This window comes from Salvelinus namaycush, chromosome 12 (assembly GCF_016432855.1).
Source record: "Salvelinus namaycush isolate Seneca chromosome 12, SaNama_1.0, whole genome shotgun sequence".
NCBI lineage: Eukaryota > Metazoa > Chordata > Actinopteri > Salmoniformes > Salmonidae > Salvelinus > Salvelinus namaycush.
Genome location: NC_052318.1, coordinates 21,048,162 through 21,074,653, shown reverse-complemented (window position 1 = coordinate 21,074,653; position 26,492 = coordinate 21,048,162). Strand labels below are relative to the sequence as shown.

General features: G+C 40.1%; 1 protein-coding gene across 1 annotated transcript in view; it reads left to right on the top strand.

The window, feature by feature from the left end:
- The first annotated feature begins 5,544 nt into the window (after window positions 1-5,544).
- LOC120056988 (cell adhesion molecule 1-like) overlaps window positions 5,545-26,492 on the top strand; it is a 438,190-nt gene continuing 417,242 nt past the window's right edge. The window contains exon 1 of the mRNA XM_039005316.1: window positions 5,545-5,630. Within this exon, the coding sequence (XP_038861244.1) occupies window positions 5,558-5,630 (73 nt within the window). The 5' untranslated portion in view covers window positions 5,545-5,557. The remainder of the gene's footprint in view (window positions 5,631-26,492) is intronic.

Sequence of the window (26,492 nt, the reverse complement as noted above, 5' to 3'; positions counted from 1 at the left end):
ATACTTATTGACTCAAGACATTTCAGCTTAAATGTTTATTTTTTAATTTCTGGAAACAAAATTCCACTTTGACCTTACGGGGTATTGTATGTGAATCAGTAATCCATTTTAAATTCAGGCTGTAACAAAACAAAATGTGGAAAAAGCAAAGAGTTGTGAATAATTTCAGAAGGCACTGTAAATGTCAAAAAAAAGGGACAACAAAGACGAGAGCATGATTCATATATTTAGGTAATGTGTCAATAGAGACCCTATGAGTTTGAAATAACATGTGCAAACCTATCCCAGCGACACATAAAATATGGCAAGACGTCCTCATGGCTGCAATGATGAGGACTTTTTCTGTAACCTTCAAATATAGGCGAGGAAATATAAAACTTGAAAATCATGCGCTTCCAAAAAATAATGGTTGATTGGCCTAATCTCTGATTAGAGTTCTGAATGGGTGTAATTACAAATATAAATCAAACTAAAAAGTTCTCATTCACATTCCTCTCAAAGCTATCTGTCACATGTCATGGCCAGACAGACCTGTTGTTCCATTCTTTCGACGCTCTTGTATCTGCCATAATGGGAGGCTGTGTAATAAAATAAATGTTCACCCTCAAAATAATTGGAGGTTATGTAGCTTTTGGGCATTCATTAGCCTAGATAAGAAGGGTCTTTCTTAATGTGGAACTAATTTCATACATTGATTTAAAACCATAAACAACGCTTATCAGTATTACCTTTTAAATCATTCAAAATATCTGCACTATCCCAACTACTTTTCTCTCGGACCAGTTATTTCCTGTTATACCAGGCAATTAACAATTTGGTCAATAGTATCAGCACTAACCAATTAAGCACTGGATGCATAACTTATGTATAACTAATTATTTAACCCTCCTATTGCCCCCCAACAATGCTTTAATTTTATATTATAACTGGGTGGTTCAAGCCCTGAATGCTGATTGTCTGACAGCCGTAGTATATCATACCATATATCACGAGTATGACAACATTTATTTTTACTGCTCTAATTACATTGGTAAGCAGTTTATAATAGCAATAAGGCACCTCGGGGGTTTGTGGTATTTGGCCGTGTTGTGTCGTGCCTAAGAACAGCAATTAGCAATGGTAAATTGTCCATATACCACACCCCCTCGTGCCTTATTGCTTAATTAACCTTTCATGCTGAACATTTGAGTTCAGAACTATCATTCATATGTTTAAGTGACACAAAGTAACACATCAATGCAACATGTCACTACACTTTAAACATGCAAACTTCAAGCGGGTGAGCACAAGTACCTCAGCTTCTCAACTTGGGCTCCCGAGTGGCGCAGCGGTCTAAGGCGCTGCATCTCAGTGCAAGAGGTGTCACTACAGTCACTGGTTTGATTCCAGGCTGTATCACATCTGGCCATGATTGGGAGTCCCATAGGGCGGCGCACAATTGGCCCAGCATCGTCCGCGTTTGGCAAGGGTAGGTCGTCATTTTAAATAAGAATTTGTTTTGGCTTGCCTAGTTAAAAAATTATAAAATTAAAATGAGAGACCACAGCTTGTTGTTTCCAATGGGAAAAATGTGCCATAGTGGGCAGAACATGCAAGGATGGGGGCAGAGCCAAGCACTGACTTGTCTAGTTAAAGGTTCAATTTGTACAGTGGCTTGCGAAAGTATTCAACCCCCTTGGCATTTTTCCTATTTTGTTGCCTTACAACCTGGAATTAAAATTGATTTTTTGGGGGGGTTGTATCATTTGATTTACACAACATGCCTACCACTTTGAAGATACAAAATATTTTTTATTGTGAAACAAACAAGAAATAAGACAATACTTTGTAGAGCCACCTTTTGCAGCAATTACAGTTGCAAGTCTCTTGGTGTATGTCTCTATAAGCTTGGCACATCTAGCCACTGGGATTTTTGCCCATTTGTAACGGCAGCCTTCCTCCTCTTCAAGAGAAGAGAAGGTGTAGCAGGGATCGGACCAACACGCAGCGTAGCCAGTGCTCAACATGTTTAATAGACGAAAACAGTGAACACTTACAACAATACAAAATAACAAAAATGTGGCAAACCGATACAGCCCTATCTGGTGCAGAGAAAACACAAAGAGGAAACAACCACCCACAAACCCCAACACAAAACAAGCCACCTATATATTATTCCCAATCAGAGACAACACAAAACACCTGCCTCTGATTGAGAACCATATTAGGCCAAACATAGAAACAGACAAACTAGACACACAACATAGAATGCCCACCCAGCTCACGTCCTGACCAACACTAAAACAAGCAAAACACACAAGAACTATGGTCAGAACGTGACACCATTCTTCAGGGCAAAACTACTCCTGCTCCTTCAAGTTGGATGGGTTCCGCTGGTATACAGCAATCTTTAAGTCATACCACAGATTCTCAATTGGATTGAGGTCTGGGCTTTGACTAGGCCATTCCAAGACATTTAAAAGTTTCCCCTTAATCCACTCGAGTGTTGCTTTAGCAGTATGCTTAGGGTCATTGTCCTGCTGGAAGGTGAACCTCCGTCCCAGTCTCAAATTTCTGGAAGACTGAAACAGGTTTCCCTCAAGAATTTCCCTGTATTTAGCGCCATCCATCATTCTTTCAATTCTGACCAGTTTCCCAGTCCCTGCTGATGAAAAACATCCCTACAGCATGATGCTGCCACCACCATGCTTCACTGTGGGGATGGTGTTCTCAGGGTGATGAGAGGAGTTGGGTTTGCGCCAGACATAGCGTTTTCCTTGATGGCCAAAAAGCTCAATTTTTGTCTCATCTGACCAGAGTACCAGCTTCCATATGTTCAGGGAGTCTTCCACATGCCTTTTGGTGCCTTTTGCCTTTTTTTGCATTAAGCAATGGCTTTTTTCTAGCCACTCTTCCGTAAAGCCCAGCTCTGTGGAGTGTGCAGCTTAAAGTGGTCCTATGGACAGATACTCCAATCTCCGCTGTGGAGCTTTGCAGCTCCTTCAGGGTTCGTTGGTCTCTTTGTTGCCTCTGCGAAAGTATTCAACATGCCCTCCTTGCCTGGGTTTTGGTGGGCGACCCTTTCTTGGCATGTTTGTTGTGGTGCCATATTCTTTCCATTTTTTAATAATGGATTTAATGGTGCTCCGTGGGAAGTTCAAAGTTTCTGATATTTTTTTATAACCCAACCCTGATCTGTACTTCTCCACAACTTTGTCCCTGACTTGTTTGGAGAGCTCCTTGGTCTTCATGGTGCCGCTTGCTTGGCGGTGCCCCTTGCTTCGTGGTGTTGTCGACTCTGGGGCCTTTCGGAACTAGTGTGTGTATATATACTGAGATCATGTGACACTTAGATTGCACACAGGTGGACTTTATTTAACTAATTATGTGACTTCTGAAGGTAATTGGTTGCACCAGATCTTATTTACGGGCTTCATAGCAAAGTGGGTGAATACATATGCACGCACCACTTTTCTGTAATTTTCTTTTTGAAACAAGTTATTTTTTTCATTTCACCAATTTGGACTATTTTGTGTATGTCCATTACATGAAATCCCCCCCAAAACTATTTAAATTACAGGTTGTAATGCAACAAAATAGAAAAAATGCCAAGGGTGTGAATACTTTTGCAAGGCACTGTATGTGTGTGGTTATTAAGACCAGGCACCACACCCTAACATGGCATTATTTTTTCCCCCTTAACCATATCACAATCAACTTTTACCAGTTCAATGTGGACACAAATATAATACTTTTTTTGTCAAATAAACACTTGACAACGTATCAACAATTCCCTATGTTTAAGTCTAGAGAAACGTCTAAGGATAACCACACAAAATGTGGTGTATGTAGATGCTTCTGAGGGTGAGCAAAATGATTTGGCGTGTGGGAAGAGTCTGACTCGTGAAAGTGCAGTTAAAGGCAAGTACACTGAATTTAGACTTCCAAAGACCTATTTAGACCCAATCACCATCTCTTCAAAGTAAGTTACTACATATAGTCCAGTTTGTAACATGCAATATGAAATGGGATTTTAAATGGTGTGTGATTCAATGTACTTAGCGAAATGATGGATGTATGTCCATTTAAGTGGTTACAATTCATGAAATGTTGATGCCGGTAATATGATAAACTAACAAAAATAACATTTTCATAAACTTTTTGACATTTTCAAATACCAATATTAATGGACCAAAATACCAAACAATCTCGAAATTGATAAGCAGATGCAAATTTTTTATTTTAGCCTGTGGTGCCTGGCCTTAATTAGATAACGTCACAGGATGAGACTGGGCCTCAACTGGCCTCCAACACACAGGCGTGACTACATCAAACACAGCAGCAATACTTTAGTTCCACTCTCAGTGTGTGTCAATCTCTGCAGGGTACAGCTCAAATCAGAAAGGTATTATGCCATTCATCTGATCCTGATTCACTGTGAAGATCATTCCTGAGCTTTCTTCGACTCAACCTTAAAATCCAATACCGATTTAGTCCTTCGAAAATAGGAATTTAGTCTAACTTTTGTAAATTACAAGGAATGTTAAGACCCGGCAGGTACATTGCAATCTGATATTGAGGGAGAACAGAGAGGTCTGAATTTTTTGGTATGACATGGCATAGAAGAATCCTTACGATTTCAGATTGATGATTGCATTTGGGATTACTTGTGTTTTACTATGAATTGGTATATTTTCAAGACAGTTAATATGTCATTGTGGCCTTCCCACTGGGACAATTCTAATCAGTAATTTATGCTAAAGCCTCAAGATCATCTTTCTTCCTGCAAGAGATTCAGATTTTTTTTTAAATGATGTAACTTGGTACCACCGCTAGAGGCACCACTCTGTAGGCTACTTTTGTCAGAGAGCAGTCATTCTAATGAGCCCGCCTTATATCAATGTAGTGTGGACATATAGGCTACTGCGCTATCTTGCTGTACTGTGTTAAATAAATAAAATATAACGGTGAAAATGATGTTCAACAAGATTCTCTGTATTGAAAATGCAGTACGGACTGTATGCTTGTTTTTGTATTTTAGTTGCATGATGCCCAAAGTGGATGTAGCCTATTTACTTATCGGTGTTACTTGAATGTGTGTACAGGCCATTTTTCTACGCAAATGAACATGCCATTGATGCAAAACATATTGACATGTACAACATCTTTGATAGCACATAAGGAATATATGGATGGAAAAGCTGCCAACTATATGATACTTCCCAGTTCATGTGACGAGTCATCTATGAGTAATCTAAGCACTGTTTGTCACAAAACAAATAATTAGGGAAGTTTTGAAAAATCACTGGATGTTTCGCATTGAACCCTTCACACAAAAATGATTCCATGTTCTGGAATGGTTGAAAATAAAATAAACAATTTCCCCTCAGTTGTTCATTATTCAATAAGAACCCACCGTAATACTTGTATAACCTTTCTCAGTTGTTTAACCATCTTTTAAAAAATTAATTTGAATTGTTCCCTCCCCGCCATGCATATCATTAAAGTGATTCGCGTTGTCGCTAGGTGAAGTAGCTTTGCTACTACTCGCGCAGCCAGATTGAAGCAGGTGTACAACATGGCGATCACAGGCAACGGATCTCTCGCTACTCTTCTCTTTTTGTTCATGATTCCAGCAGCTCTTCACAAAGGTAGGATTTCGGACGATAAACTAAACAAACCTACGTCTTTTTAATGATTTTATATGGACATGGAGGAGGGGGCAAAAATTAGTCTGCATACAGAGCAAGCTTTTTTTCTGGATGTGCCCGTATAATTTTGAGTGATAGTTTCTTAGTTAATCATTGAGTGTAGCCTAACTGTTCTTCAAGTTGGAATACGATATTCCATGTGCCTAAAGAACACTCAAATATTTGTTACATTCTTTTGAATATTTACATTTCGCTCATATAGCCGTTACAGATGTTTCTGTCTTGCATACTAACCCCTCAACACAAATCACTTTGGCTAGTTTTCCCTTAGCCTTGAGCCCTGTGTCACTGTAATACTCACAAAGCTGCAACTGGGAGTTTAAATGAGCGAAATTAGATATGAAAATAGTTGATTTTCCAAAGTATAAAGACCATAAATTCAACTTCAGTGTACAAGTTTAATATGGTTAGTCATAATTAACCAGTCAGATGTTCTGAACACTTTTGTGTTGCGAATGTCCAGATTCTGTAGAACGCCGTAGCCTACAATGAATGCTTAATATTTGCAGCGGGAGCTATTCTGAGCGCGTTACCATGTTGAAGTTTAGGCTAATTTACATTGCATCACTTTACCGGAAAAATGCTCAGCTTTATTACATGTATTTAGAAATTTGATTTAGTTTGCTCAAACTATGATCCGTAGGCCTACTAGCGTGATTGAATTGTCACTTTGTGTGTCGCATGTGTGACCTGGCAGACAGTTGATACAGCTAGGTATCTATGTAGCTAGGCAGGCTACTCTGAAGCTATACCTTACATTTGAATGCCCAGGGAACGGTGTCAGTGGTGTACAGTACACCGATGGAGACATAAGTTGTTGGTGGCGCTGTTTTGATTTTGCTTGCTTCCTAAACACCTTTTAAAAGTCAAATCAGTGGCTTACTTAAAATATAACATGAGTGTGTGCTGTTATAGACTAGTCAACTGGATAGGCTATTACACATTGTCAGCTGATTCAGTATTGCAAATACTGTATCATGCCACGAGCTGTAGCAAGAGATGCGTTGGGAATACATTTCATGATGAACCGAAAATATGGCAATTCAATTCAGATGTGGCTAGCTAAACTCTATTGAATCTCTGCAATTTGTGTCATATGTACTGTAATTCATGTTTGTTAAAAATTCAAGTTATTTATTGAATTATCATAGCCTAGTCTTGTGGAAACGAATCAATGTTTCTCCCAAAAACCTCGATGCACCCATCTCTTTTCTACAACGTGTTGATTTACAATGTTGGGCAAACTCTATCCATTATGCAAAATTATATGCTAGGCTACTCAGTCAATAGGGAGTTTAGTTTACTGTAATCATCAACAGGTTCACCCTAATTAAAGCTACCAAGTACCAACACCTACTGTATAGTCTATGATATAGCCGTCCACAAGATGCGCACGCAGCTTGGGTAGCCTTTATCTAGACAAAGCACTCACACTGCTAGGCTGAATATTTCATAGACATTAAAACCAGTAGATGGTGATAGTGCTGACTTCATCCACGTATTCCTGTGGAAAACTCCCAATGGCGCATGAAGACGGAGGTATTTGAATTTGAAGCATGCCATCAAAGATTTGCTCAAGTGGCGCAGTGGTCTAAGGTACTGCATCTCAGTGCAACAGTCCTGGTTCGAATCCAGGCTGTATCACATCCGGCAGTGATTGGGAGTCCCTTAGGGCGGCGCACAATTGGCCCAGCGTCGTCTGGGTTTGGCCGGGGTAGGCCGTCATTGTAAATAAGAATTTGTTCTTACCTGACTTGAATATTTCAATAAAGGTAAAAAAATAAATATAATTAAAACAAGAGAGAAAAAATGTGCCATAGTGGGAAGAACATGCAGAGCCAAGCATGAGCTAGTGAGATCCTATTGGCGCGTTCTAGTATCATGCATATTTCCGTTAGGGAACACCTACTCTGAAGTGCGCTTGTGCATTAACAAATTTCGCCTTTGCACTCCTTCTAAACAATGCAATTTAAAAAAAAAACTTTTGCAAAGGGTAAAGTCTGCAAAACTTCCACTCTGTTCATAACAGATTCTAGTTTTGGGAACAGAAAACTGTATTGAGGTCAAATTTTTCATCATTGAGAAATCCATCTTCTCCCACTGCCCGCCAGTGGGCTTCCTCTCATAACCATATTTGATAGTGATTAGAAACGCCAAGTGTATTCTTCACATTTATACAGTTGAAGTCGGAAGTTTACATACACTTAGGTTGGAGTCATTAAAACTTGTTTTACAACCACTCCACAGATTTCTTGTTAACAAACTATAGTTTTGGCAAGTCGGGTAGGATCACACAAGTCACTTAATTTTTCCAACAATTCTTTACAGACAGATTATTTCACTTATAATTCACTGTATCACAATTCCAGTAGGTCAGAAGTTTACATACACTAAGTTGACTGTACCTTTAAACAGCTTGGAAAATTCCAGAAAATTATGTGATGGCTTTAGAAGCTTTTGATAGGCAAATTTACATCATTTGAGTCAATTGGAGGTGTACCTGTGGATGTATTACAAGGCTTACCTTCAAACAATGCTCGACAGGCGGGGGCGAAGGACACTGTCTATCAGTGTGTACTAGCTAAAGCTAGCTACCGTTGTCGCCCCTGCCTCTTCTTTATCGGTTTATCGGCAGTTGGCATCCAACGTTATGGTGCATTACCGCTACCTACAGTACTGGAGCGCCCAAGCCTCCCACCTACAGTTGAATTCGTAAGTTGACATACACTTAGGTTGGAGTCATAAAAACTAGTTTTTCAACCACTCCACAAATTTCTTGTTAACAAACTACAAGTTTTGGCAAGTCGGTTATGACATCTACTTTGTGCATGACACAAGTCATTTTTCCAACAATTCTTCAGACAGATTATTTAACTTAATTCACTCTCACATTTCCAGTGGGTCAGAAGTTTACATGCACTAAGTTGACTGTGCCTTTAAACAGCTTGGAAAATTCCAGAAAATGATGTCATGGCTTTAGAAGCTTCTGATTGGCCAATTGACATAATTTGAGTCAATTGGACGTGTACCTGTGTGTGTATTTCAAGGCCTACCTTCAAACTCAGTGCCTCTTTGCTTGACATCATGGGAAAATCAAAAGAAATCAGCAAAGACCTCAGAAAAACAATTGTAGACCTCCACAGGTCTGGTTCATCCTTGGGAGCAATTTCCAAATGCCTGAAGGCACCACGTTCATCTGTACAAGCAATAGTATGCAAGTATAAACACCATGGGACCACGCAGCCGTCATATCTCTCAGGAAGAAGACGCGTTCTGTCTCCAAGAGATGAACGTACTTTGGTGCGAAAAGTGCAAATCAATCCCAGAACAACAGCGAAGGAACTTGTGAAGATGCTGGGGGAAACGGGTACAAAGTATCTATATCCGCAGTAAAACGAGTCCTATATCGACATAACCTGAAAGGCAGCTCAGCAAGGAAGAAGCCACTGCTCCCAAACCGCCATAAAAAGCCAGACTACAGTTTGCAACTGCACATGGGGACAAAGATGGTACTTTTTGGAGAAATGTCCTCTGGTCTGATGAAACAAAAATGGAACTGTTTGGCCATAATGACCATCGTTATGTTTGGAGGAAAAAGGTGGAGGCTTGCAAGCCGAAGAACACCATCCCAACCGTGAAGCTTGGGGGTGGCAGCATCATGTTGTGGGGGTGCTTTGCTGCAGAAGGGACTGGTGCACTTCACAAAATAGATGGCATCATGAGGGAGGAAAATTACGTGGATATATTGAAGCAACATCTCAAGGCATCAATCAGGAAGTTAAAGCTTGGTCGCAAATGGACAATGATCCCAAGCATACTTCCAAAGTTGTGGCAAAATGGCTTAAGGACAAAGTCAAGGTATTGGAGTGGCCATCACAAAGCCCTGACCTCAATCCTATAGAAAATATGTGGGCAGAACTGAAAAGGCGTGTGCGAGCAATGAGGCCTACAAACCTGACTCAGTTACACCAGCTCTGTCAGGAGGAATGGGCCAAAATTCACCCACCTTATTGTGGGAAGCTTGTGGAAGGCTACCTGAAACATTTGACCTAAGTTAAACAATTTAAAAGCAATGCTACCAAATACTAATTGAGTGTATGTAAACTTCTGACCCACTGGGAATGTGATGAAATAAATAAAAGCTGAAATAAATCGTTCTCTCTACGATTATTCTGATATTTCACATTCTAAAAGTGGTGATCCTAACTGACCTAAGACAGAATTTTTATTTGGCTGAGGTGTATGTATACTTCAACTGTTCATGTGCGTGTTTCAGAGTCATCGTTTGTAGCTCAAACCATTCGGACTCCACAGATGTTTTTGTAAAAAGACTCTGCCCGAGCCCCTTCGTGATCTGCCCTTGTCTCACAAGCGCCACTCTAGCTCAGCCCCCGTTAATCACACAGACTAAAATTATGAGGAAGACCTAGACGAATCCAATGATACAACCCATAAGTCTGTAGCTCTGACACACAATATTTAAAAGGGGTTAGAAGTCTAAAATGCGGCGGCGTTGCAGTGGGTTAACGAAATAGCAGTTGTTCCATTTGATTTTGCCCATTGCCATTTTGCCCATTGCCATTGTTTCCCAGCTAAACAGAATAACCATACAATTTTCTTTGTAGCAGGCTGGTTTTACAATCCCAACAGATTACTCCAAACATCAGAGGTCGACCGACTATGATTTTTCAACGCCGTTACCGATTATTGGAGGACCAAAAAAAGCCTATACCGATTTAAAAGGAAAATATTTTCATTTTATTATCATTAAAAATATATTTTTACCCCTTTTTTCTCCCCAATTTTGTGGTATCCAATTGGTTGTAGTGACAGTCTTGTCTCATCGCTGCAACTCCAGTACGGACTCGGGAGAGGCGAAGGTCGAGAGCCATGCGTCCTCCGAAACCCAACCAAGTCGCACTGCTTCTTGACACAATGCACATCCAACCCGGAAGCCAGCCGCACCAATGTGTCAGAGGAAACACCGTACACCTGGCGACCTGGTCAGCGTGCACTGCGCCCGGCCCGACACAGGAGTCGCTAGGGCGCGATGAGACAAGGATATCCCTGCCGGCCAAACCCTCCCCAACCCGGATGAAGCTGGGCCAATTCTGCGCCGCCCCACGGGCCTCCCGGTCGCGGCCGGCTACGACAGAGCCTGGACTCAAACCCAGAATCTCTGGTGGCACAGCTAGCACTGCGATGCAGTGCCTTACACCACTGTGCCACCCGGGAGGCCCTATACTGATTAATCTGTCTATTTTTAAAATGTATTTTATATTTAATATATATATATTTTTTATATATATAGTTGTAATAATGACAATTACAACAATACTGAATGAACAATGAACACTTATTTTAACTTAATATAATACATCAATGAAATCTATTTAGCTTGAAGTCATAAACAGCGCAATGCTTGAAGCACAGCGAAGAGCTGCTGGCAAATGCAAGACAGTGCTGTTTGAATGAATGCTTACGAACGGGGATAGACTGAATGCTACCCTCGCTCAGTTAGACTGCGCAATCAAATCCTAGACTTAATTATAGTATAATAACACACAGAAATAATAGCCGTAGGCCATTAATATGGTCAAATCCGGAAACTATCATTTCGAAAACAAAACGTTTATTCTTTCAGTGAAATACGGAACCGTTCCGTGTTTTATCTAACGGGTGGCATCCATACGTCTAAATATTGCTGTTACATTGCACAACCTTCAACGTTATGTCATAATTACGTAAAATTCTGGTAAATTAGTTCGCAACGAGCCAGGCGGCCCAAACTGTTGCATATACCCTGACTCTGCGTGCAATGAACGCAAGAGAAGTGACACAATTTCCAACGTGAATTTCTTTTAACTAAATATGCAGGTTTAAAAATATATACGTGTGTATTGATTTTAAGAAAGGCATTGATGTTTATGGTTAGGTACATTCGTGCAACGATTGTGCTTTTTTCGTAAATGTGCTTTTGTTAAATCATCCTCCGTTTCGCGAAGTTGGCTGTCTTTGTTAGGAAGAAATGGTCTTCACACAGTTCGCAATGAGCCAGGCAGCCCAACTGCTGACTCTGTTGCACAGAACGCAAGAGAAGTGACACAATTTCCTTAGTTAAAAGAAATTCCTGTTAGCAGGCAATATTAACTAAATATGCAGGTTTAAAAATATATACTTGTGTATTGATTTTAAGAAAGGTGTTGATGTTTATGGTTAGGTACACTGGTGCAACGACATTGCTTTTTTTCGCGAATGCGCTTGTTAAATCACCCGTTCGGTTTTTTATAAGATACGTTTAATGCTATCTAGCACCTTACCTTGGCTCCTTGCTGTTTCGCATAACAGGTAGTCAGCCTGCCACGCAGTCTCCTCGTGGAGTGCAATGTAATCGGCCATGATCGGTGTCCAAAAATGCCGATTACCGATTGCTATAACTTGAAATCGGCCCTAATTAATCGGCCATTCCGATTAATCGGTCGACCTCTAGTTTGGAGTATGGATATCCTTTTTAGTGAGACTGAATCTGTTAAAATCTTTTTAACTCTGTTTAGGTGATTTGAGATCTCATTTCCTAACATAATTTGAATGCTTCCCCTCCTGTATCCTATATTGAGTTTGTATAGCTGTCAAGACCGTAGCTCAGTGATTTGAAAGCTGGTGTGAAAATTAGTGATGCACCGATATGACATTTTTGGCCGATATCCGATATTTTCCTTGCCAAAAAAAACCGATGCCGATATTAAACATTTTAGCTGCCTTTTAACTTTTAACTGCACTAGAATGCTTAACACACACACACACACACGGACGCAGCGGTCTAAGGCACTAAAGTCCCTGGTTCGAATCCAGGCTTGATCACATCCGGCCGTGATTGGGAGTCCCATAGGGCGGCGCACAATTGGCCCAGGTTTGGCCGGGGTAGGCCGTCATAGTTAAAAGCAAATTCTTATTTACAAACTTAGGTAAATAAAGGTTACACACACACACTGACCAAAAAGTTATTTTGTTGGAATTTACGTTTGTTCCATTACCAGTAAAACATAATCAAAACCTATTTCTTTCACTTACTTGCTGTTTCGTTGTTCAGTCGTTTCATTCTCAACCAGGATCTCATCATACATGTCAAGCAGTGAAGTTTCAGCTCTGTCTGTTCATTACCTCTCATCCTCGGTGCCCACTGTCACTGTGTCCGTTTCCATCTTGTCCAGCTGTCTATGTAACATTTCACATAAACCCTGTTTCTTGTCTGCATCGAAGTAGCGAAAGCAAAAATCACCCACGACAGAGAACGGTTGATTGACAAGGGCAATGAATTCCATTATCTTGGCGTTAATGGATTTCTTCTTTGAGTTGTCTTACTCTTTCAAATGACTGCTCGACTTGTTGACTGCTCGATCCACACAGCAGACATTGTGGGCTAGGTTAGGAATGCTCTGTTGCATTACGTGTCGTCATTACATGTTATATAGGTATGCACGTCCAGCTTTGACATCGGTTTTGCACATCAGGGTTCAACTGTTGGCATTTTTAGCTAATATCGGCCGATTCCGATATGTTCACCAATATATCGTGCATCCCTAGTGAAAATGGACCATTATATTTGCTGCTGCTCTCTGTTCTTCTCTGGTGCCCTGAGAAGTAATGAAGAACAATGGCTTTATTGTGGGGGTTGCTGCTGTACCCCTCTGTCAACAGAAGTGGTTGTGCCGCAGAACAGATGACTGGGCTTGGTCACATCTGGCGACGGTGCTCTTAGCCTTCTGTGTCTTGATTATACTAAGTCTTTACTGAGGTGCCAACTGATTGAACAAGTAAAGCTACCAACACAATCCCTGATGAGGGATGCTGGATTAAAATCAGCCATTTTGAAACTACTGCACATTATGCCACTGCAATGTAGGAAAGAAACATTCTTAGACTTTGAAGATGTCATCATAACAACGGTCCTAAGCCGGTCCTAAGCCTAGCCCACTGCTCTGAAAATATTTGTACCAAAACAAATATTTTGATTAGGGCTAGATCACCCCCCCCAGAGTTGTTAGGCCCCTAATAAGCTTGTTATAGCAAGCTGTCATTAAATCAGACTAGAAGAGCTGTTGAATTATATAAGTGGGCAATTTTTTTTGCATGCATTCATCCATATAATGCTGGGTTCAACAATGAATTAAAACATGTATGGAAGCATAAATAATATGCATGCATGCCTCTGAACAAACAAATACTGCTTCATCATTGTAAGGGAAATGCATCCTTTAAAATAAAATACAGGTATCTATCAACTGGGCTTATTGGGCTTGAGTGATCTGCATTCTCTTGTCTGACATTAGGATAACACTCGTTACTTTTCAGTGAATTTGGCTCTGACGAGACCCTCCAGGCAGCCTCACTGTCTCCCACAGAATTGGATCCCTTGTGATCATTGTATTCAGTTCCTGTCCAATTGTTTCCTACCTATTGCTGCAGTGTCTTGTCTGATGATAGCTTCTCGGCTGTTTTGTCTGCACAAATGCCAGATGCTACAGGATTATGCAGTCTAAGGGCTCTATTCAATCCGCATCGCAGAAGTTCAGCTTTTTACAGTATGATTGAAATTTTAAAGGGAATGTTCCTGCTTTTGCAGAGACTGCAATCACGGTAAACGCTACATATGTCAGTTCAATCTGAAATTACCTTTTACATTTCTGTTGAGGAATCTGTAATGCTTCAGCTTTACAGATTGAATAGAACCCCAATTTTCTCTGTCAGCTGGGTGATGCAAGGGAAGTCTTGTGTGAAAATGCACACTAGGCCCTCCCTTGTGGTAAATCGTTTGAAGTAGGTAGTGTCCCTAAATAGCACTATTATCTAATAACAGAGTTGGAGAATAAAATAAATATATATATATATATATATACACACACACACACACACACACTGTAATCTACTCTAGCGTGAATACTTTTTATTAGCAATCTATCAACAGGGGCAGCAGTAGGCACAGCCTAGGCCTAGCCTATGTTTTACCCTGAAAATAAAGATGAAAGGAAATGTTTGAACCACGTTGCTTTTCTTAGACAGTTTGCTGCTGCTTTGAAGTGTGTAGTATTGGTTGGGCTCCACTTTGCTGTCAGACTAATACCTTCCAGACTGAAAATGAAATGGGTGAGGGAGAAACTAATCCGCATAATAATATTTTTGAGGATTATGGCTGGAGACTAGCAAACTGCCTTCCTATTGATTGGTCACTTGGCCCTGCAGAAATGAGAGCGAGACAAGATCCCTCTTAATTCTTACTTAGTTTGGACACTTAGACAGATTTCCTGCCTTATTCCTGATGCCTTCTGTCCTACAATATTGATTAATAATGATAGCAGCAGCAGCCACAACAATAACACCATAAGTGTTACAACAATAATGGCTCTGGGCATACTGAACTAAATGCTCCCGGAAGGGAGCTGTTAACTTTTGAAATTGTTTTCAAAAAGCAGTGTTGATGGCATTCATACATAATTAAATTGTACTGCATTATGAAACTTCAGTTCACCATTTAGTCCTAGGTTTTGAAGTAATTTACTTTCGTTTTGTTGAAAAAGATTCTCAGCTCTTTAAAATGAAATCCTTGGATGATGGTTTGGTTTATAATGACTAGTAATAAACTATTTAAGACGGGAGCCAGCAAACATTGATTCAGCAACTGATACAGATAAAAGTAGAAATCATCAATAGGCTCGTGGATAGAATAGTGTTTACGCAAAGGTTGAAGTTGATACATTATCACAAGCGGGGATTTGCTAATAGACAGAGAATCCAATGTCCATGTGACCGTGTCCCTTCTTAGGTGCTATTACCTCGACTCCTCACTCATCTGAAAAGACAAGACAGGTTCAAGCAATATGGCGGATACTAACATGCTGTGTAGATGGAGTTGCTCTCAAATGGCCACTTAACACTGCGCTCATATTGCTCTGATATCCACTTGACTACTGATGTTAAGCTCAATGTAGGCATAGCTTATTTTTACTCAATCTATTATGTAAGATATTTTTCTTCATTTTTATGCAGCCTTTGTGAAATACATGACACTGTCATCAATCATAGGCCTTAGGTGGTTGATTTATGACGGTGCTACCCACATTCCTTCCTACATTTTCTCTCATGGGAAGTCTGGATAGTATTTCTCTTTGTTTTATTGGCACCATGTGCTATACAATATAGTGCCTCATTCAACTTTGAAATTCTTGCCAGTGGTTGAAAAATTCATATAGATCAATGCCATTTGACAAAAGCTCTTATTCAAACCAATCATGTACATGATTACCCGAGTTGAAATGAATAATGCGCTTTTCTTGGGTATGACTCAAAACAGGCTTTTATGTCTTGACTGAAATTCTGTCATAACCTCCCTCACTTAAATTTCTATCAACAAAAGACCCTCACTACCAAAATGTATGCTGACTAGCATCAGAATATTTTTTGTAATTCATTTAAAACTGCTCTTTGTTCAAATTTAAAGGAGGAAAACAGAGCTTTATTCAACACAGGCATTTAAGCTGAAGTGGTCTGATTTGTGTGCTGAATTTATGAAAGTTGTCTGTCCAAGGTTTTCCAACATTTTGATATTATAGTTTTGTGTTTTTTATATTTTCATTGAAATTCAGTTTAGTTTCAGTTAATTTTCAGATCCACTTTAGTAGTGTTTATTTAGTTAAATTTTTAAAATAACTTTTCTATTTTGTTTTAACAGTGGCAGGATAGGAGCCATTTATGTGTTGTATAGTTTTTTGGGATGACACTTTTTTGCCAGTGTGGGGCAGTAATGCATGAGGTGTTGGGTCAGGTCATAGGTTTAGTTTAAAGGTCGACTCAGGGAAATTACATGGATGCATAAAGTAAGTAGTAGTAGTGGGTCAATTTCCTTAACAACAAGGAGTGTTGAAGCACGAGGCTAAACCTCTGCTGTTTTGGTCCCGCAGCTACCACGTTGTAGCAGCGTGAAGCACACATGTGCACAAGCACAGATATTCCGTGTGACTGTGTGAGAGCAGAGTTTTACATCGTACTTATCTCGATGGGCACGAGCGGATCGATTTTGTCAAGTTGGTGAGCATCGTTGGTCACCTCCTTTAGAAGTGATGATTTTACAAAAATTATGTAAATAAGGTACAGTCGGGGTATGGACTCTACAAGGTGTTGAAAGCATTCCACAAGGATGCTGGCCCATGTTGACTCCAATGCTTTCCACAGTTGTCAAGTTGGCCAGATGTCCTTTGGGTGGTGGACCATTCTTGATACACAGGAAACTGTTGAGCGTGGGAAAACACAGCATCGTTGCAGTTCTTGACACAAACAAGTGTGCCTGGCACCTACTACCATACCCCGTTCAAAGGCACTTCAATCTTTTGTCTTGGTCATTTACCCTCTGAATGGCACACATACACAATCCATGTCTAAATTGTCTCAATGCTTAAAAATCCTTCTTTAACCTGTCTCCTCTTCATCTACTCTGATTTGAAGTGGATTTAACAAGCAACATCAATAAGGATTCATGGCTTTCAACTAGATTCACATGGTCAGTCTGTCATGGAAAGAGCAGGTGTCCTTAATTGTTTGTACTCTCAGTCTATACAAATACATGTGATATTTGAGGCTCTATCTCACGAAGTGATTGAACAATGTACACAGATAATATTAAGATTTCAGTTTGTTTCGATCATTATAAAGACAACCATTTAAAAAAAATAAACGATGGCATCACTGCCATGTTATAACACAGCCTTGCTGTTGGAAAACCACATTAATATCTGACTTTCAGCTGTTGCAGATGCACCTCCCCCGACATTACTCATCCACTTTCGTCTACAGTCGTTTGTTTTAGCCTTACCATTCAAATGTGCCCAATATCTGCAGTGCTGCTCATGGCAACGTCATCTCACTGAGTCTACCTTTTTTAAATAATGAACAATAGGTAATGAATGAACAATGGGTAAGTAAAGAAATAAAAAAGACAGTGAAAAATAACAGTAGCGAGGCTAAATACAGGTACTGGTTAGTTGGGCTGATTGAGGTAGTATGTACATGTAGATATGGTTAAAGTGACTATGCATATATGATGAACAGAGAGTAGCAGTAGCGTAAAAGAGGGGTTGGCGGGTGGTGGGACACAATGCAGATAACCCGGTTAGCCAATGTGCAGGAGCACTGGTTGGTCGGGCCAATTGAGGTAGTATGTACATGAATGTATAGTTAAAGTTGACTATGCATATATGATAAACAAATGGTTGAACCAGTGGTTGATATGCACAATACGACCAAGAAGCATTCACTGGGAATGTTTTTGGTAAACATTAGGCGTACATTAAATCTCATTGATATCAATCAATCTTTAATATCATTAAGGGTTGCATCACATCTACCACCGTGTCATAGCTTTGCGTATATGGCTATGTTGAGCATTTAGCATCAATTCTAATTATCCTGCACTAAAAATGAAAGTAATTTACACGTAAACATGATCTGTCATTAACAGAATGTACCTTGACGCTGGCAGGAAATTTGAACCGTCTCATTAACGAATGGTTTGAATCTATTCAGCAGGTAGTTAATGAGCAGTGGAATTGAATTCTGAGATACATACCCCCCCGCTTGTCCCCCTCCTGCAATCCCATCCCTCCACCTTCCCACCTTAGCCATCCCTACCGCCTGACTTGTGTGAAGCCATTGCAGCGGAAGAAACTGCTACCCCATACATCATATTGCCTCCTACACAAGAAATATCTCCCATTAAGTGTAGCTTATGAAGATCCATTAGCACTACTTTAAAACCCATACAACATCCTCATGTCTCATGTTTGAGGGCAATCATGCCATTTTCAGAGTAAAGGTTTTCTTTTATTGAGACAAAAATGCCCTCTTGTGCTAATTCTACTCTGAAGGTGCAATCTACTGAGACCATAACCACTTAATATATTCAGCGGGTGTGTGCTCTTATCACATGATTTGTTTTTTGTGTAATGTTTCGCAGTTATTTTCCATCGATTTATCTATGAGTGGTTGTTCAACAAGAACATCCACAGTTGCTGCAAAGGGTCCGTCTTGGTTGGTTGCAAGAATTATGATAAGTTCTTATTGAAATTCAGCAGTGTGAAGTCAAGTTAACTACCACTGCAACCTCACACCACATAGTCATGGGTATATAGTCTAGCTCCACAGTATGTTTAAAAACTGTAAGAGCAGCATTTTAGTTTAATCAGCGCTAAAGCATTTTCAAAAGACATTTCCAATTAGAAAATACTAGAATTCTTTGTTATATTACACACTGTCAGACAATTTTCTGGATTAACCTCTGGACACTTTGATCAAGAGGTCCAACTTTGGTACGCTACAGGTTTTTGCACCTCAGTCAGTGTGCAGTTCGTATCGACTGGACGTTACCTGCTTTTGGAGTGAACTCATGCTGGAAGAATTTCGGAAGTTCATTGACTTGGAAGTTTTAGGCTCTTTGGATGACAATCCTTCCTTTGATGGCTTACATTGTTCCCAGTTTTGATTTGTTCCCAGTTTCTTTTGTGGCTGAAGCCAAAGTTTCCTTGCAGACAGAAAAATATAATTGTGCATTCAGTCTTTGGTAGTTTGAGTCGATTCATTAAAGAATGCTCAAGTGCCTTGTGAGCCTATTTTGGCTTTTTTCATTTAGTCGCGTTCCGGTATTGATTCATTGAGTGCATTCTAATTTGTTTCCATTCCCCTGTTGCATTTCTGTTGTGGGTTTTTGTGTGCCAGAAAATAACACTTGTTGGTTTTGCTGCCCTCATATTATTTAGCCTAATTTTATAATGCCTTGTCCCTGTTGAAGGGCAAGAGTTGGAGAAATCGTATTTTTCGAGAGGAGAACAGTGGGTGACCATTTAGCGGCAGTGTATGTGTCAAAGTTAGTGCAAAAAGGGTCAATGCAGATAGTTAACCAAATAACTACCTGGACTAACTATTTAGCAGTCTTATGGCTTGGGGGTAGAAGCTGTTCAGGGTCCTGTTGGTTCCAGACTTAGTGCATCGGTGTACCGCTTGCTGTGCGGTACATATTAAGTGGTGATGCAGCCAGTCAAGATGCTCGATGGTGCAGCTGTATAACTTTTTTAGAATCTTAGGGCCCATGCCAAATCTTTTAAGCCTTCTGAGAGGGAAGAGGCGTTGTCGTGCCCTCTTCACGACTGTTTTGGTGTGTTTGAACTAGAGGTCGACCGATTTATCATTTTTCAATGTCGATACCGATTTATTGGTGGACCAAAAAAAGCAGATACTGATTAATCGGACGATTTTTATATATATATTTGTAATAATGACAATTAAAACAATACTGAATGAACAATGAACCCTTTAATTTTAACTTAATATAATACATAAATAAAATCTATTTATTCTCAAATAAATAATGAAACGTGTTCAATTTGGTTTAAATAATGCAAAAACACAGTGTTGGAGAAGAAAGTAAAAGTGTCAAATGTTCCATGTAAAAAAGCTAACGTTTAAGTTCCTTGCTCAGAACATGAGAACATATGAAAGCTGGTGGTTCAATATTCCCAGTTAAGAAGTTTTAGGTTGTAGTTATTATAGGAACTATTTCACCCTATACCATTTGTATTTCATATACCTTTGACTATTGGATGTTCTTATAGGCACTATAAGAACATATAAGAACAACATTATTTCTAGCCTAATCTCGGGAGTTGATAGGCTTGAAGTCATAAACAGAGCTGTGCTTCAAGCATTGCAAAGAGCTGCTGGCAAACGCATGATAGTGCTGTTTTAATGAATGCTTACGAGCCTGCTGCTGCCACCACCGCTCAGTCAGACTGCTCTATCAAATCATAGACTTAATTATAATAAACACCCAGAAATACGAGCCTTTGGTCATTATTATGGTCAAATCTGGAAACTATCATTTTGAAAACAAAACGTTTATTCTTTCAGTGAAATACGGAACCATTACGTATTTTGTCGAACGGGTGGCAACCCAAAGTCTAAATATTTCCGTAACATTGAAGGTTGTGCAATGTAATGTCATAATTATGTAAAATTCAGGCAAATTAATTACGGTCTTTGTTAGGAAGTAACACAGTTCGCAACGAGCCAGGCGGCCCAAACAGCTGCATTATACCCTGACTCTGCTTGCACTGAACGCAAGAGAAGTGACACAATTACCCTAGTTAATATAGCCTGCTAACATGAATCATTTAACTAAATTAGCAGGTTTAAAGGTTTAAAAAAATATACTTCTGTGTATTGATGTTAATGCATTGATGTTTATGGTTAGGTACATTTGTGCAACGAATGTGCTTTTTTCGCGAATGCGCTCTTGTTAACTTCTTATGGCTGCATCCCGCTAACGGGATCGATATGACAACAGCCAGTGAAAGTGCAGGGCGCCAAATTCAAACAACAGAAATGTCATAATTAATATTCCTCAAACATACATGTGTCTTATATCATTTTAAAGGTAATCTTGTTGTTAATCCCACCAAAGTGTCCGATTTCAAATATGCTTTTCAGCGAAAGCACTACAAACGATTATGTTAGGTCACCACAAAACCACAATAAGCACAGCCATTTTTCCAGCGAAATATAGCAGTCACAAAAAGCAGAAATAGAGATAAAATGTATCACTAACCTTTGATGATCTTCATCAGATGACACTCATAGGACAGGGATTGTTATGTTAACCCTCTCAAGTAGATGTCTAAAAAGTTGGACCTGTTCCGAAATGGACCTGGGGCTTGCCCACCCGGACAAATATGCATAAATACGTTTTTCAATATAGAGACCTTTCCGAACGGACCACGAGGACGAACAGTTCTGTATAGACATGATTGGATCCGAGGTGAGGGAAGCAGCAGAAAAGTGAATTTGTAAGCTACTTTATTAACAAGAGCTGATACAGCGTGTTTGAGAGCAGGCAGAGGGGCCTTGCGCTGTGTGCACTGTGAGCGAGTGACACTACATCAAGGAGAGGAGGAGAGACACAGTTACCAACCATAACAAGCCGTCTCATGCTAGAATACTAACTTCTAGCTTGTCATAGTTAGTTTTTTTATCATCCAATATGATTATTTAGTACCCGTCTTGACTGCATCAAACCGAGAGAAGCTAGTTGGCAAAGATGCTGTAGCTAGCTAAGTAGCTAGGCTGCATGCACTTTCTTCCTGTCCTACAGTTACAAATAACAACACCTCCATTCAGATTATTAAATATCAGCCTACCTGTCAGGGATCAAATGATATATAATGTATCTACTTTGCTCGCTCTGCCCAATTTATCAAATGTAACAACAGAAGACCGATCAGGGTCTTCATCCCCGCTCGCAATCAAGGCTACATTACATTTTAAAAAAAATTGATGGATGAGTTGATGTGCAGGAAGAGTGGACGGAAAGAAGCAGGTGAGTGTGGGCTGGTATTGGATGCGGCTGGCTGATCAGAGCTGCCACACGTGATGTGCATATGAAAATCAAGTGGACATTATTGGACCATTTGCTGTTTCTTAAAACATTTACTGAACCTATAAACTGCCTTTCTAAACATTTGGTAACAGGCGCCAGCCTGTTTCTCTTTGTACTCCGTGATAGTTTGCAAGCCCTGCCATATCCAACGAGCGTCAGAGCCCGTGTAGTAGGATTTGATCTTAGTCTTGTATTGATGCTTTGCCTGTTTGATGGTTCCTCAGAGGGCATAGCGGGATTTCTTATAAGCTTCCGGGTTAGAGTCCTGCTCCTTGAAAGCGGCAGCTCTACCCTTTAGCTCAGTGCGGATGTTGCCTGTAATCCATGGCTTCTGGTTGAGAAATGCACGTACAGTCACTGTGGAGACGACGTCGTCAATGCTCTTATTAATGAATCTGGTGACTGATGTGGTGAACTGCTCAATGCTATCGGATGAATCCCGGAACATAGACTGTCCTGTAGCTTAGCATCCACTTCATTGGACCACTTCCTTTTGAGCGTGTCACTGGTACTTCCAATTTGAGTTTTTTTCTTGTAGCAGGAATCAGGAGGATACATTTATGGTCAGCTGGATGGTGAGGGAGAGCTTTGTGTTTCTGTGTATGGAGTAAAGGTGAACTATCATTTTTTTCACCTCTAGTTGCATAGCTGACATACTGGTAGGCATAAGATGTATTTCTGTTTTCCTGCATTAAAATCACCGGCCACTAGCAGCGCTGCTTCTGTATGAGCATTTTTTTGTTTAATCAAGTTTAGAATAAGGTTGTAATGTAACAAAATGTGGAAAAAATTAAGGTCTGAATACTTTCCGAATGCACTGTAGTTGACTAGCTATATGGAGAGCTGTGATTGGGTTCAGATGGTAATCATGGACCAAGGAGTGCAAGCATTGACGGTAATTCTCCAATTAACCAAAAATGTTCAGTCATTGTTTTCCTTTGAATACCTGAACCTGAGATTCAGTAATATGGCCATTCAGAGCGGATTACTGAACGAGCAGCAGTTAAAGAGAGTAAGACTATTTTAATGTTTCTGTCATCAGCTGACACTGGAGTAATGTCAGATTTATGTCTGTGCAAGGGACTTATTGTCACAGCAACAAGTCCTATCTCTCTAGTCCAGGCCTGGGCAAGGGCCGGCCTTGCTGATTCAATACGGCCAACGCAATCATGCTCAGATCACAAAGAATTTGCGATCGTAAAGTTTTGAAAAACGTATTTGTTCAAATTTAAAGCCCAATGAATACTCTCCTTTGTGTAATGATTTAACTCCCACCGCTTGTGGGACATTTTATTTTGAAGCCATGTATAAATAACTGCACAAGGACAGACATTGACTGACACGTTGACAAACACGTCACAGTTACAAATAGTAGCTAGCTAGAAATTGCTTAAATTCGTTTTTCAAAGAAAATGAATGTAGGCTGTTCCAGCAAGAGTGGACATCGAAGTAATTCTTTATTGAGGTATCAGGGAAAGCTGTGTGCTTAGTGTGCAAAGAGAGCATCGCTGTCTTGAAAGACTACAACTTGTCCCGACACTTCCAGACAAAGCATGCAGAGAAATATAGGAATATGTCTTCTGAGCAGAGGGCAAGTGCATCGAAAGAGTTGCTTTCTCAGTTGCAAAAGCAGCAAGGAATTTTCACAAAACCGTATTCAGGAAATGACAAAATTGCTAAACATAGCAAGCCATTCACTGAGGGCAAATTAATTTAAATAATGTTTAATTGACTCTGCAGTAATACTTTGCCCCGACAAGAAAGAGCTGTTAGGGAAACATTTTCAATCAAGACAAACAAGTGATATGATGTGTGGAGGACATCGCAGAGAATATGGAACAACAGTTTGAAAGACCAAGGTAAAGGATTTCATCTACTTCTCCGTGGCACTGGATGAGAGCAGTGATGCACGTGACACGGCACAGTTGTTGATATTATGAGGCATAACCCCAGACTTTGAAATTACGAAGGAGCTTGCTTCAGTCCAGTCAATGAAGAGCACAACCACAGGTAAATATTTATTGGAGGTTAATAAGTGTTATCCAGTGTGACCACTGATGGGGTGCCCAAACTTGACAGAAAAAAAGTTTGGCCTTTTGAAAAGGATACAAGATCAAGTAGCTGAGCTGAACCCAGATCAGAACATGATTTTCCAGCATTGCATTATTCATCAGGAGGTGCGCTGTAAATATGCTCTGAAAATAAGCCATGTTGTGGATACAGTCACTAAAGTAGTAAACTTCATAATAGCAAAATCTTTAAACCACAGGCAGTTTGTCTCACTGTTGGATGAGACCGAGTCGGGTCATGCAGATCTCCCCTCCCACTCAAACTTGAGATGGCTGAGTTTGGGGAAGGTGCCTAAAAGGCTGTGGGACCTGAAGTTGGAGATTGCGGAGTTCTTGCAAATGAAAGGAAAATATGTGGATTTCCCTCAACTGCAAGATAAAAGAATGGTTGGCTGATTTTTGCCTTCACTGTGGACATGATGGCCCTCATGAATGAACTGAATTCAAAACTACAAGGAAAGGGCTTTTTTTGCACATCAGATGTCAAAGCCTTCAAGGGAAAATTACTCCTCCTGACCCGCCAAGCAGAAGCCAACAATCTCACCCACCTTCTGACACTTCTAGTCTGTTCCCTATCAGATGACCAGCGGGAGAAGTATACATCGCTGCTGCGTGCTTTGAACAGTGAGTTCTCATAATTTTGAGGATTTCAAAGTGTTGGAAAATGACATGCTGTTGGTTTCCTTTCACCTTCAATGAGGATAACCCTCCCACTGACCTGCAACTTGAGCTTATCGATCTTCAATCTGATGCAGTGATTGTTTTGAATTGTTCTCCAATGTCACTGACGAGGTTCTATGCATCTCTCGATGAACAGAACTTTCCAAAGATTAGGAGTCATGCTCAGAAGATGTTTGGGTCAACATATGGATGTAAACAGACATTTATACTGACTCTCAGCAATCCTGCGCATAGCGACGTCACACTATATCTGACTTCACTGCTCTAGTCAATGCCCGTCAGAGACTTCACTCCTCACACTGAGTAGTTTAAGTGTAATGTTGAGCTCTCTCTCTCTTGTGTTTTTGTGCATACCCGTTAAGAATTCTGTCCGTGGTGCTAAATGCACAGTGTACTTTTCCCTCCGTGTAGTTCATTGCATGGTTAATAATGACAATACCTACCAAAAGGAAGATATGGATGTGTTTTGTTTCTGTGAATGTTAAATAAGTAGCATATCTGGATGTGATTTACAGTAGATATATCTGTCAACAGTCATACACATGATGTATAATCCTGTAATATGATTCTGACCTGCGATGGCAAAAATATATTCTAATGTGGCCGTTCTAGGAAAATAATTGCCCAGGCCTGTTATAGACTACATGGCAGACCAATCTGAACATTTTACGGAAAAACAACATTTTACGTTCAAATGCCTCCTGTGAAGTAGTGACGCGCGACATAGTTTCCTTAAACTAATCACAAATGTCACTGGACATCCGGTTAGTTGCTCTGTATGCAGATTGTAGATGAAAATATTTTAGTAATACTAGTTTTGCAAGTCTTTGTCTCTAGCCGTGTTCAGATACTTAAAGGGATTTAGGCAATGAAGCCCTTTATCTACTTTTTCAGAGTCCGATGAATTCGTGGATACCATTTTTGTGTCTCTGCATGCAGTTGCTAACTAGGAAATTGCTAACTAGCATTAGCGCAATGACTTGAAGTCGATGTTAACTGCTAGCATGCTAGTAGATATCATAGACTTTATCGTTGCGCAAATGCTAGTTAGCGTTGTCTTGCAAAACTATCTCTAACATCCTTCATACTGGATGCAGATACATAAAATGGTATCCATGAGTTAATCTGTAGATAAAGAGCTTCATTGCCAAAATCCAGAAGTATCCCTTTAAGCAACAAACCAATGAATTATGAACACCAGCCATAATGGAATGTGGTAATATATTATGGATTGGGCAAAACCCTTTATGGCATATAAACACATGTTATGGTTGCTGTTTTCCAGAGGACTTCAGTGGCCTATTTTTATGCTTTGCCGCAGATGTTGTTCAGAGCAGAGATGAATAGGAACGGTGAGTTGTCGAAGAAGGAGAGAAAAATTAAACAAAAATAATGACATGCAGTAGCTAGACATTGCTAGGATATTATCATGGCCAAACAAAATTTACCGATCTCGGTTGTGCTCCAGTCTGACCACCTTAACCTAAGAAAACCCTTTGTCTACCAAGAACGCCTTAGCAATTATCTCCCTGTGTTTCAGTGGCAGATCTTCTTACTCAACCTCCAAGTTCCTTGATA